The following is a 12,521-nucleotide window of genomic DNA, read 5'->3' as shown; positions in this document are numbered from 1 at the left end:
TCATTTTACTGAAGTATATGAGAGTGGACTAAACTGGAAATACCTATCTAGATGAACATAAAGTCAGACAGGCATTTTTCCTGATTCTGGTACAGTTGAAACTACATGGAAACTACAGGGAGAGGGAAGAAGCAGTGTATCTGAAGGACCAAAGTTTGAAGGATGTCTCTTGAAGGAAACTGAACTTCACCTCTAAAAGTAGGTGGAGGAGGAAAGAAGGGAAAGGGGAGGGGTTGTGGGTTTGTTTTTTTGGTGTTTTATTTTTTTTTAGTTTTATGTGGGTTTGGTTTGAGGGCTTTTTGATGGGGTTCATAGTTGGGGGGGGGGTGTTAAAAAAAGCAGGCCTCCTCTGATTTTAGTGAGCAGCTGGCCCAGAACTGCACTGTTCTACAAGTTTCCTCCTCCCAGTATTTGACCTGGAAATGAACAAACTCCAAAACCAAACCTTTACACTGCTAAGAGAATTCCAAGTTTAGCATCATTCCCTATTGCACAAACTAATCCACCACACAGCCCATTTCATAAACTGTAATTGTCAAACAAAAAAATACATATATTCATAGCCATTCTGAGCACAGGCCATGCTCTAGTCTGAGTTTAATGGATCTGTTCTGTTTAACGGATTAGTCTGGTAGACTTTTAAACTTTATGCTTAAGGACTGCTCTAGCTGATACCCAGAAGGTTATTGTTACATCAGGTTTGGCAGATCATAGCTCAGCCACCAGCACAAAAACACTCAGAATAATTCAGAGCTTAAACAGCTATTCATAATGCAGTTCACAATTTTTCACTCCAGTAAAAACTAGATCAGGATATTGAAGAGGGGAAAGTCCAAGCACTGCCCTGCATACTGCTGTCAATCCCCAGGTGTGACCTTTACTAATGAGTTGTGATATGGCATTATTAATAAGAAGCCATCACACCCCTCAGAAATGCTGCTGGCACCACCTTGCAGGCAAGGGAAACAAGTCCTCTCCAGTAATGTTACCCTGGAACAGGAAGATTAGAGAAGTTTTTTCACTTTACTTGACACTTGCTCTATTCTCAGTTTCTCAGTTTTCCTTTCCAAAAAGTTCAAAAAGTCTTCTTAGCAAATCTTGACAACACACAGAGGTCTTCCTTTGCCTTCTGTATCCCTCTTCCCATTCTGTATTTTCACTTTCTCAAAAGATACTTCTCGGATAGGAAACTACTCTTCATTGAGGATGAGATGGAAGTATGTTTCTGTGATTCACCCAGGTGAAGTTTGCTCTTTAATTGTAAATAAGAAATAGCCACATTAAAGTGGCTGTTCACATTCACATACCAGTGTGTTAAAAGAGAACTAAAGAGGACTGTGAATTTATTCCAGTAAAGCTCTCCTTTTTCCCATTTATCCCAAAAATGGTACTCTCACCACTGCAGGAAGTACTCAACATGTCACTCTGCTGATTCGAGTGACACTCAAGTTATTTTCCTTCTTATACAATCTCCAAAAATCTTTCATGCCAAAACCCTGCACAGTGACAGGCATGGAAGCCAATCGAAACAATTTAGCTTCAAAGCATCAACTCTAACAGGTTTCTCCTGCTGCTGTTTAGAAATATGCAGAAACTAATTCTCCCTGCTGCTCATCAGCCATAGCATTCATGTTCATCTGCAATTCACACACAAAGGTAGCAAAGCAGCATGCCCCAAATACCCTTTAAGGGTGGTGTTAAGTTTCCCACTTACAGATTTGCTCAGTATCTATAATTTACCATAGAATGGTTTGGGCTAGAAGGGAGCTTTAAAGGTCATCTAGTTCCAGTTCCCCCTGCAAGGAACATCTTCAATTAGATCAGGTTGTTCAGAGCCTCATCTGGTGTTTCCAGTGGACCTTCCAAACATCCACTGGACTGTCTAAAACCTCTAATGTTTGTTTCCAGGAATCAGGTATCCACCTGGGCAACCTGTTCTAGTGTTTCACCACACTCACTGTAAAAAAATTCTTCTTTATATCTACTCCAAATATACCCTCCTTTAGCTGTTCTTTCACATCTTTAAGTTCCTTTAAAGTACTGAAAGGCCACAGTAATGCCTCCATGGAGCCTTCTCTCCTCCAGGTTGAACAACACCAACTCTCTCAGCCTTTCCTAGTAGGAGAGGTGCTCCATCTCTCTAATCATCTTTGTGGCCCTCCTCCAGACCCAATTCAACAGGCCCAAGTTGTGGACCCTTCTGTGCTGAGGACCCCATTGCTGGACATGCTACTCCAGGTGGGATCTCATTAAAGTCAAGAAGAGGAGCAGAATCACTTCCCTCAACCTGCTGGCCACAGTTCTTTTGATGCAACCCAGGATGCAGTTGGCTTTCTGGGCTGAAAGCACACACTGTTGGCTCTTGTCCAGTTCTTCATCCACCAGCACCTCCAAATCCTGCTCTTCAAGGCTGCTCTCAATCCCTTCATTGCCCAGCCTGGGGTTGCCCTGACCAGGGCAATTTACAGGAACTGTACATTTAACACTGTGAACAACGTGCAGCTCAGAAGTTGGTGTTTTAAGCAACACACCCAACGGGCGCATTGGGCAGAAAGCTCACTTACCATTACAGACATGCTCCGGGAGCACCAGTCACCTTTCCTGCATGACTGGTGGACTGTTAAAACCAAATCCTCAAAACCATGACTGAACAAGTACTCCCAAACATACACCAGCAAAATCATGAAACTTCTTTACAGAAGTGCTCTGCATTATCCGACCAACCAGACCAGTGGGCAGCAAGTGCAGCACTGCACACAGCGGTCAATCCTCAACACATGCTAGCGTGCCTAGTGAGCTCCTGGGTTTTTCCTCCCTTGATAGGAAACACAATCTAACAAGTTTATATTGAACAGCAACGCTGGTTGCTGGAACTGAGAAAGTAAAAATACACTTGGAGTGATTTCTTTGGAAAAAATCAACTGTTGGAGACAATGCAGTCCTAAACCAAATTCTACTCGCAACCATAATTAGGGATTCCTCCAGAAAAGCAGTAACACAGTTGACCAAGTATTTAAAGATTAACATGAAGGGCAAGAAAGCAAGATTTGTTTGCATCTAAAAATCAAGATGTTATACATATAGCCATTCAGACACTGCATTTTACTTTTCCAAATAAGTGTACTACTATCTGCTTAGTGCCCACACTTGTTCTGCTACACTAAGTAAAGTGCTAACAAGATCAATATACAAACCTCTAGTAGCAGTTTATAAAATACAGACAGGTCACTCTGCTGTACCTCAGCATTTGTTAGAAGTGCATTAAGAAATGCAAAGGTATTTCAGGTAAGGCTACCATTTGATTGCTATAAACAGTTATTTAAATGGTAGCAGTGACGGTTTATTCCTTCATCAGTCTTCAGATGAGAAGATTTAAAGGGGGTGCCTAGAACACATCTCTACCACATTTAAGCACTGTTTTATTGGAGAAAATAGCAGTAAAGCTTCAAAGTATTCCCCTTCTTCCAAATTACTGCATTTAAATCATATAACAGTAGCAGCCAGTTAGAAGTTGCAGTAGAGTTTTTAGCAGTTAAGCTACATAAATGACAACTTCTATAATGCACAGGATCCCATACGCACATCCTTAACCTGGGTTTGGGATATGTGTCCCCAGCCCAAGCTTGGGGCTGAGGTCCTCATATACCCTGGAGCAGGAGCTGGTAGGGAAAGATAGTGTACAGGAGTCCAGCCATGGCCTGAGACCTGGAAGAAGTAGAGAGATGAACATACCATGTGCTCAGTCTTGCTTAGTAAGAAGATCAGAGATGCTTGACAAGAAGCAGCAAAACCCCAGACAATGGCAAGCTGGCGTTGTGGCCTTCTTCAGATATACAGACAGTTCTCTTTGGGATCCTCTGCAGGAACTTCTGCTCCCTGCTCCTTCAAGTGTCTCCAGAGGTGGTGATGGACCACATGGCAATGCTCTGAATACAGCAGGTGGACTCATCCCTTGCTCAAGGACCCACACACCACCTACTTGAGGTACCAGAGCTGCACAGCACCTGAGGAGTCTGCCCAGGCAGCAGAACAAAGGGTGGTCACAGAGCTCAAGAGGCAAAACAAATACCTGCCAGGCAGGCACCAGAGCAGTCTCGAGAGAAGAGAAAGACAAGAAGTCATTTCAGGTCTTTCCTCTTACTCAAGAACAAACTCCCTGCCAAAATAAAGTTTTGGAGCACAGCACTGCAAGTGGTTTGTCAAGGAGATGAAACACCCAGAATGAATGGTGCTTTTCAGAGCTCATGGCTCCAAGCTAAGCACGTTGCATTAAAACAGCTCGTTTTCCTCCTGCCAAGACAGTGACATCTGGCCACAGGAAAGTCAATATTTAAATCAAGCTCCATCCCCACCCCATGCCTAGGATGGTACTACTTCCAACGCTCCTCATGCTGAATGCATGTGAGTTGCTCAGAAAGCCTCTTCAGGGACTGCCTAGCACAGATGTGAGTGGTGCTATGGAAACAGCATGCAACAGCCTGTGATCTGCTCATGCAGACTGAGGCCTGTGTTCAAGCATAAATCCAACCTCTGCCAACAGTAACCAAAGCGCACTGAAGAGTCAGCAGGTTAAAAACAGAGATTAATCTGGGGGCTTCTGCTCTGTCTTCAGCCTGCTTCCCAAGACTCCTCTGACGTAGGCAAAACACTCTGAAGCTGCACTGAAGGGATTTCTCTTCGACAGCGACTAGAGAGCAAAGCACACTTCAGCCAGTGTGGGCTGTGCCCATTTCATTCACCTGACACTTCTTTAGAGTTGGAAGTACTGGTTCCTACTTACAGGACAGCTTCTTTAAAGGCACTTATAGGCACGTCCTCGTACAGCTCCATTCCTGAAGCCTGTGTGATGAAAAGCAGGGGACATATCAAGACCTTGAGCTACTCTGCAGAGACTACTGGATACCAGAAGATGTGAGTTCAGTGAAATGGCCTTCTTCAAAGGCTGCCCTTCCCATCAGCACCTGCAGATGTCCATTATTATCAATGTATTTCCAGGAACTGGACTGCTGTAGAGCACTGCATAAATGCTTCAAGTGGAAGCATCAGGGGGGTTCTTTTAAATTCTGCTACCCTGATCAAGTTAATCAAGACTTTAATGTCACAATGTGATACACGTTTAGGCTGAGAACAAAGAGAAATTAGTAGGATCACTTATTGTTTATCTTGGGACTCCTGCTAATAGTTTAATTAAAGTACTTTAGAAAAAAGTAAACAAAGCAAAACAGATATGAGCAACATTCCCAATGCTCACAATGGAAACATTCAGTATGGCCAGGCTAAAGAGCAGTTAAGAAGCATTACTTACAAAGATTTGTAGTCAAACTTTTTGAGATTTTTCTCATGAATCAAGATTGCTGCCAATCATGGGACAGGAGAAGCACCTGACTGAGAACACCAGCTTCAGCCCAGGTTGCCTCCCTTGGCACATCTTTTCATCTCGATCCAGGGCTTATGGGGCTCTGATGAAACTCCACTTCCCTCTAGCTGCTAAAGAAGGGAAAGCAAAACAGGAGAAGTACCTGCTGTTCTGCCTCTGCTAGCCACATCCACCGCCCCCAGCAAGCTGCAGGTGCTCACAAGCCTCTTTGTTACTCCAGAGTATGACATTGCCACTGCTAGTGACAGGACATAAGCTTTGAACTGAGTAAGGCCTCAGGACTAGAGGCCTGTCAGGCTCGCACTGTCTCAACCCTTCCTAATTTGCCTGCAGCTTTGTCTTACTTGGTGTATGCCAGAGAGCAGAGACAGGGGGTGTGAGAGTAAAGGCATGGCACAAAAAAGGGGACACAGGGTTGACAGCGGAGATCCCACAGCTGTAAGAAAGTCATCACTTGCCAATGGAGATCTGCAATTGGACAAAACTATTTTAGGGGTAAAAAAGAACAAAGAAATAGTATCTAACGTTTCTAAAATGCATTTTATATAACAGATTTGAATGTAACATGGAGCTTGTAGAGCAATGAAAGAAACAGCAAATGTGTAAAAAGCAAACATAACAGAATGGCCTCAGTGAATCCTACAGTGAGGAAGAAACCACCACCATCCTAGTCCTCCCAGCAAAGGATTCACAAGTTGACAACTTTCTGTAATATCCCTGCCACCACCAAAATGACACTACCAACCTCAGAGCAAGGGAAGGATGAGAATAATACCAAGAAAATGTGTAAAAACTAAATGCATATGTTACCTTTATTATTACTAAAACTTCCTCTGTATAGTCTTTTCCTGTAGTAGGATCTAAAGTAACTATAATTCTTGAATTAGATTGTTAAAATTTCAGTTACACTAACAACAAATTATTGGCTTTCTTTCTATACACACACACACTAACAAAGCATGCTTCCTCTTTGCCTGTGAAGTTTTTAAGCACAGCAGGCATTTGTTGTGCTGCTGGGAGGCTACAGGAGAGGGGCAGTACAGAAGTCTGTCACTCCAAACCACATGTGGCACACCATGTTCCTACAGACCTCCGTTCTGCGGAAAATGGAACATTCCAGGATTAGCCAAGGCAGTATTTGCTGGGCCACTCCTGTCAGTCAGCATTCAAGGACACGTATTGCTCTGCTCTCCTACTCTGGAACAGAGAAGTCAGCTTGCAAAACAGGAAAGCTGCCTCTTTCAGTGACAACATTCACACCACAATAATAGTGCTGGTTTCTCTCTAGATAGCATCATCCATCCACCCCTTTCTGCTCGGGGGCAGAGGAGAAGGAGGAAGACAAGCAAGAGGAAATAACAGGAGTGACACTGAACCCTCAGGAGAGATCCAGATTAGAACTGTTCCGGGTAGCTGGTCTGTTACTACAGCCCTTTCAAAACAGAGGGGTTGCAGTAGAAAGCCTGTTCTACAACACAAGGTTTTTGAGTGAAGGTTCTCAATTGCTCTGGTTAACACACACCCAAATATGAGGAATTTTGAAGACACTCACTACCTTTGAGAGAAAGCTGTCCCTTTGGAGTCTTAAACTGAAGCTGACACAGAGTGACAGCGGTGGCTGAAAAAGAGCATTTCAATTTAGTGTTTAATCTCACTTAATGTTTTCGGTCACCCTTCACTTGACATTTTTCTGCTTACTTACTGCAGGATATTAGAAGAACAAGAGTAAATACCTCCCTTCCTCCAAAAGCTTAGAGCAAATCTCAAATCAGAAGTGCCCATATTACAAAGATTCCAGGGGAATCAGTGGGGTCTGATCAGCAGAGAAAACAGTGGGGTCATCATCATCCTACCTGAAGGCAAGCTTCTCTTTAAAGCATGAAGAACCCTACACTCAGATGTCTGCTTCATAGGGCTCAGCAACAAACACTGTTGCTTTTTCCTATTAAATAAGAAGGGAGGAGTTTGGGTTATTTTCTTTTGAAAGCTGGTCAAGACAACACTGGTTTCCAAGATGACTCCCTGCTGCTGCCACAGAAACATGACTTTTTGAAGAGATACAGCAAATACCCACCCTTACCTGCAGCAATGTCCAGCACCCTCAGGAACGAGCAATCCACAAACAGCTCACTGATTTTACATGGCAAATCTAGTTCCTTGACTCCCCACAAGACTTCTCCCTCATGACTGTGGGGATCCTAGCCAGTAAAAATTGTCAGGATCCCTTCCTATGAAGGAAGAAGACAAAGTCTACCCAGCACCCTAGCCTTTACAACATTCAGGGCGGCCAAAGCAACTTTTGGGGTGTTCTCACCCAACAGGGTCAGTGCACAGCAGAAAGCATCAAAAGACCCAACACTCATTTCCCTCATCACTCGGCTCCTCCCAGGACGCCAGGGACATCTGGCTCACAAAGCAGAGGCTGTTAGTCAAAGCCTGCTGTATTTAGCAGCTGTAGAAGACAAGGAGAAAAAGAAGACAAGACAGACAGGAGCAAGAAAATGAATACAAATAACATTCCCAAGGCAGAGTAGTGTGCAGCATGTGGTTATTGACAAGCCCTGCAGATGGAAGGCTCTGCAGCCTCCAGGCACAACTGATAGCAGCTCAACAGCACTCGTGCCCAGGCCAGGAGAGGTGTTAACATATGGCAGCCAACTTCAGCCATGAAAACCAGCTGTTCCCACTTCACCCACAAAGCACCCAGATCAAGCAGAGCACAGCACTTGCCCAGCCTGTGCTAATGCATTCTTAAGCCAAAGCCAAGGGTGCAGCACTTCATTTTAGGCCAGCAAAGTCAGTCTGAGCCTACAAGGCCTCCCATCTTTTCAGTGGGCAGTTGCAGTGGGGAAAAAGGGGAACCCGTGGGCTGCTTCAAAGTGTAGAAAACTGGAACAAACGGGACTTGCATCAGTTTCACGTCATAGTGATTTTAAAACTCTTGAGCGGTTACAGCTTGGCCTCACTGGAGGATCAAAGGACACAGATCCTTAGCTAAGCTTTCCTTACACTGAAGGGTCTGAGAGCAGACCTTACTCTGGCTGAGTAAAGGACTGTCTTGACTGCATGTCAGGGCTGGTAGTACAGAACTGGGACAGAAGATCCACATATACCACAACACAGATTCTTTCCATAGCTGTAGCACTGAGCTGGCCCCCTCCTCCATATCCCACTGAAGTAAGGGCAAGTGTGAATGAAAAGTTCAAGTTACCCTTCAGTGCTCAAGCGTTGGAGAAGGCAGGAACAGCTGACGCTGCTCCAGCCTCCAGCTGCCCACCCACCAACAGTTGTGAATCAGCTGCCCCAGAGTCCCTCCAACACAGGGCACCAACCCCTTGCACTTCAGTACCTTGTTCATGCACTGGCTGAGACAGGAGGGCAACAAACGCTATTGAAAAGTTCACATAACGCCACTCCATCAAGTCAGGGCCCTCACTCTGAGTCAGAACAAGGAGATTTCCCCCACCAACAGTTTTTCATGCAAGAGAAAGGAAAACTTGCTGCTGTTCAAGGGACCTGCTCATGTAACCTTCCGGTATTTTTTTCCTGTTTTCCATCTTCAAGTCATTGCAATAGATGCTCAGATCAGTGAAATCATTCTTCCTTTGCAGTTCCAACAATAGCTGTCCACTCATATTTACTTACAAGTGTTTGATTTCACAACTGCACATTAAAGGGGAAAAAAAAAATCATATCTACAGTACTGAAAGTATCTACTGATAAGAAAACTAATAAAGCAATAGGAAAAGGTGCAGCTTTGTCCATTAGAACAATGGGGGAAATTCTGTCCTACTGCCAGCAACAAGTTCTTTCTGCACAAAAAATAACAATCAAGTGCATTCTGTCAGCCTTAGAACTGTAAGTCAAGGCTCTAGGAAAAGAAAGGCTTACATAGTCACTCAAGAAATCATGTGTAGTGTTTTGGGACTCCTTCTAAGCACCACAAAGCCAGAAGATTTTGAAAGACACCAGGTTACATAAGTGAAGAGCTGCTGAAGCTTAAGAGGAACCCCTGAACACAACATCAGAGATGGAGCATCACTAGGTAACTGTGCTGTGCTGCTTCTCTTTGTGGCACTGCTCAGTGGCATCAGGCCCCTTCTACTTCTGTTGTAGGGGCAGCTTGATCTTTATTTTTCCAGTGGTGAACAGTACCAGCACTAATAGGAACAGCAGCAAACCACAGAGAGACTCTTTTTGCAAGCAAAACCAGGTACTGTTGAGGTTTGATTTTTTTTCTTTGGGGGGAAGGGGAGGCACGGTGGGGCAGAGTGTAAGGCAGAATCTTTGTGAAAACACAACTGCAGTTATTAGTCCATTCAGCAACTAAGTCCATGCAGTGGATCAGATTTTTGTTCATGGCAAGTTAATGAAAAGCAACAGAACAAGGGACTCCTCATCTCAGCATAATATTATATCCATTTGGCTTGAGCTGACACTACTGCTTTGCTGTTTGTAATCACAGAACAAGAGGCCCTGGGTGCTTTCAGTCCTCTTTCCAGAGTGGATGGAGTGCACCGAGCACCATGTGCAGACATTCAGCCAGTCCAAACATCCCTTAGCTGAAAACAAAAACACTTAAAGAGAAAAGCTGCTGGACGGTTCTGACGCTGCTGATGGCAGGCTGGTAACACCTGTTTAAGGACTGCTGCCAAACCTGACTGCTCAAGAGAGAAGGAAGATTTAAACACATTCTACACAAGGCCTTGTGTAGTTGCAGTCTTAACGTAGATTAACACAGATTTTCTTCCCACCTCCTAACTTTCACTAGCTGAGAAAGCTGTTATCATAACAACAGAGTGACTCGCGCTTTTAAACAAATTAATTTCTGGTTACAGGAGGCCCCAGAGACAGGACCTGGCAGCCTGGACTTTAACCATGTACGCGGCTTAAGTGAGTCATAATATCTATCATCAAGCACAATTTCCAATACAAGCACTCCAGTTTGCCAGGGAAAGTGATCTTTGAAGGCTAACTAGCAGGGTACTAGAAGCCATTAACTAACAGGCAAGTGCGTTGGCTATTCTAGATTTTCCCACTGTACCTGCAGGTCTTCACCTCACCATGAAGAGAAAACAGCATAATCTCTCCAAAAAGAAGGCAGAGGAAGAAGCTGTTGCACCACATTTGCTTCACAGCAGTCAGTTACATCACACCAGGTACACCATCCTGACAAACATCCTGAGCTGCAGTACCCTTTGTGCAAAGCAGTATTTATAAAAGAAATTAGTTCAATAGCAAAACAAGACCCTAGAAAGTGTCAGCACGGTCACCACAGCTTTTTGAAAGATCTTTCCCATCGGGAGTCATTCAAGACCCTGCAGCTGCAGCGACATTTCTCTTTTAACTGAATGGGCTCAATTGCAAAGAAAGAACTTTTGGGCAAATACTGAACCAGTTTTAATGCTCCTGCATTTGGAATTAAAATTCTGATCAAGCTGACAATTGTGCTATTTTCTGGCTGAACAATTCTGTTTGTTAGTCCCCAAGAACAGGCTTTGGGGACTGTTTTCTTCTTCTTTTTTTTTTTTTTTTAATTTATATATATTGAAGATAGACACAGGACTTCAAAATGGTTGAAAGAACTTCCCCAACGAGGTTCAACCCCTTCCCAGATTAACTTCAGCTTGGGCAAAGCTAACTTGCCTTTTCTCTATGTACACAGAAACTCAGAAGTCACCGCTAATTGTACAAGTGTACTACTCAAGCCTCGAAACACTTAACCGAGAGCAAATCAAGGCTGGTGCCTGACTCAGCTCACCTGGCAGGGTAGAGAACTCGACTGCACAGAGTCAGGGGTTACATTCCCAGCACCTCGTGTGTCTCCAACACTGCAGACACCACAAGTGAACACTTCCTGCCATCCTGAGCACTCAGGAAAACCCTGAACGAAATCAGCCCAAGGGCTCAGGCACTGAGCTGGGCCAAGCAGCCCTGAGAGATTACTGCAGGTAGCTTAGCGACCCCAGCCTGCCTTACTTTGCGTGGTGGAAAGCAGGTGGCACGTAGTTCAGTAACACACTATATAAAAGGCTCCAAGTGATCCATGGAAGAGCAGGATAAATGTAAATACCTCTGTGGAAGAAGCTTTTATGGCAGAGATCCTGTTTGCCCACATTTAGGTCAGCTTTCATCAAGGCACCACCTACTCTCTTGGGTAAGCTGTCCCAAGGGGTTTTGTTTTAAATAAACTATTAAGTTTTAGGAAGAGCATTTCAGCCACGGCAGCTACGACAACAGTCCTCCCAGGCAAAATGCACACCAGTGAAGCACCATCACCCTCCTCAACACACAGAGCTACAGAGGCGCCAGACCTGCTACCTCTCAGGGGTCGAGGGGCAGCTGCCTAAACGGAGCTGCCAGCTGCAGAGCAACCCTGGGATGGAGAGAATTAAGTGGGAACAAATCCTGTGAACAGCGCTGGTCAATCAAAAGTTGCACACTCGAGAAATGAAAGCGCTCTACTTTTACTCCAGGGCGAAAGCAGAAACTTTGCCCAGGCCCCCAAACCCCGCGGGAAGGCCGGGATGCGGTGCCCGCGCATCCCGCGGCCCGGGGGCGGCGGGGGGGGCCCGGCAGCCGCCCCATGCTCCGCGCCCGCCCCCCCGGTTCCGCATTTCCCGAGCCGACGGTCGGCGCAGCCTTGCCCAGGCCGGGGAGCGCCCCTTCCGCACCGCCCCGGGCTCCAGAGCCGGCGGGGCTGGGCAGGGCAGGTCCGGGCCGAGCGGCGAGGGCTGCGAGAGCCCCCGCCGTCCGCGCCGCCCGCAGCGCCAGGCACCGCCACCCGCCCCCGCCCTACCTTGGTCTCTCGGGGGCTCCATGGCTGCCCCGCGCCCGCCCGGCGCCCCTGCCGGCTCCGCGCCCGCCGCCTCCCCGCCGGCGCCTGGCTGGCAGCGGAGGCGCCGCCCGTGCCCGGGGCGGGACCGCGGCCCGTCACTCAGAGCCGCGACCCGCCCAGGTGAGCCAGCCCCGCCCCGCACAGGTGAGCCCCAGAGCCCTCCCCCGATCGGCACCTCGCCCACTGTATTCCTGGCTCCGGGACAGCGAGCGCCTGGCTCTGCAGTGCCCTTGCACCTCGGCGCTGGACGCCGGCAGCTGGTGCTGCCATGTGCCCTGGCTGACACCGCCTGGCACCGACAGCGGG

At 46.3% G+C, this 12,521-nt stretch overlaps 1 protein-coding gene across 1 annotated transcript in view; it reads right to left on the bottom strand.

The window, feature by feature from the left end:
- Nucleotides 1-12,295, bottom strand: part of LOC126646680 (tumor protein D52-like) — a 119,593-nt gene extending 107,298 nt beyond the window's left edge. Inside the window, exon 1 of the mRNA XM_050328180.1 lies at nucleotides 12,177-12,295. Within this exon, the coding sequence (XP_050184137.1) occupies nucleotides 12,177-12,198 (22 nt within the window). The 5' untranslated portion in view covers nucleotides 12,199-12,295. The remainder of the gene's footprint in view (nucleotides 1-12,176) is intronic.
- Between the last annotated feature and the right edge of the window lie 226 nt (nucleotides 12,296-12,521).

This window comes from Myiozetetes cayanensis, unplaced genomic scaffold (genome assembly GCF_022539395.1).
Source record: "Myiozetetes cayanensis isolate MyiCay16 unplaced genomic scaffold, myiCay2020 scf1, whole genome shotgun sequence".
In the NCBI taxonomy this organism is placed as follows: domain Eukaryota; kingdom Metazoa; phylum Chordata; class Aves; order Passeriformes; family Tyrannidae; genus Myiozetetes; species Myiozetetes cayanensis.
Note: the sequence above shows the minus strand (reverse complement) of the source record. Positions and strands in the feature narration are given on the sequence as shown.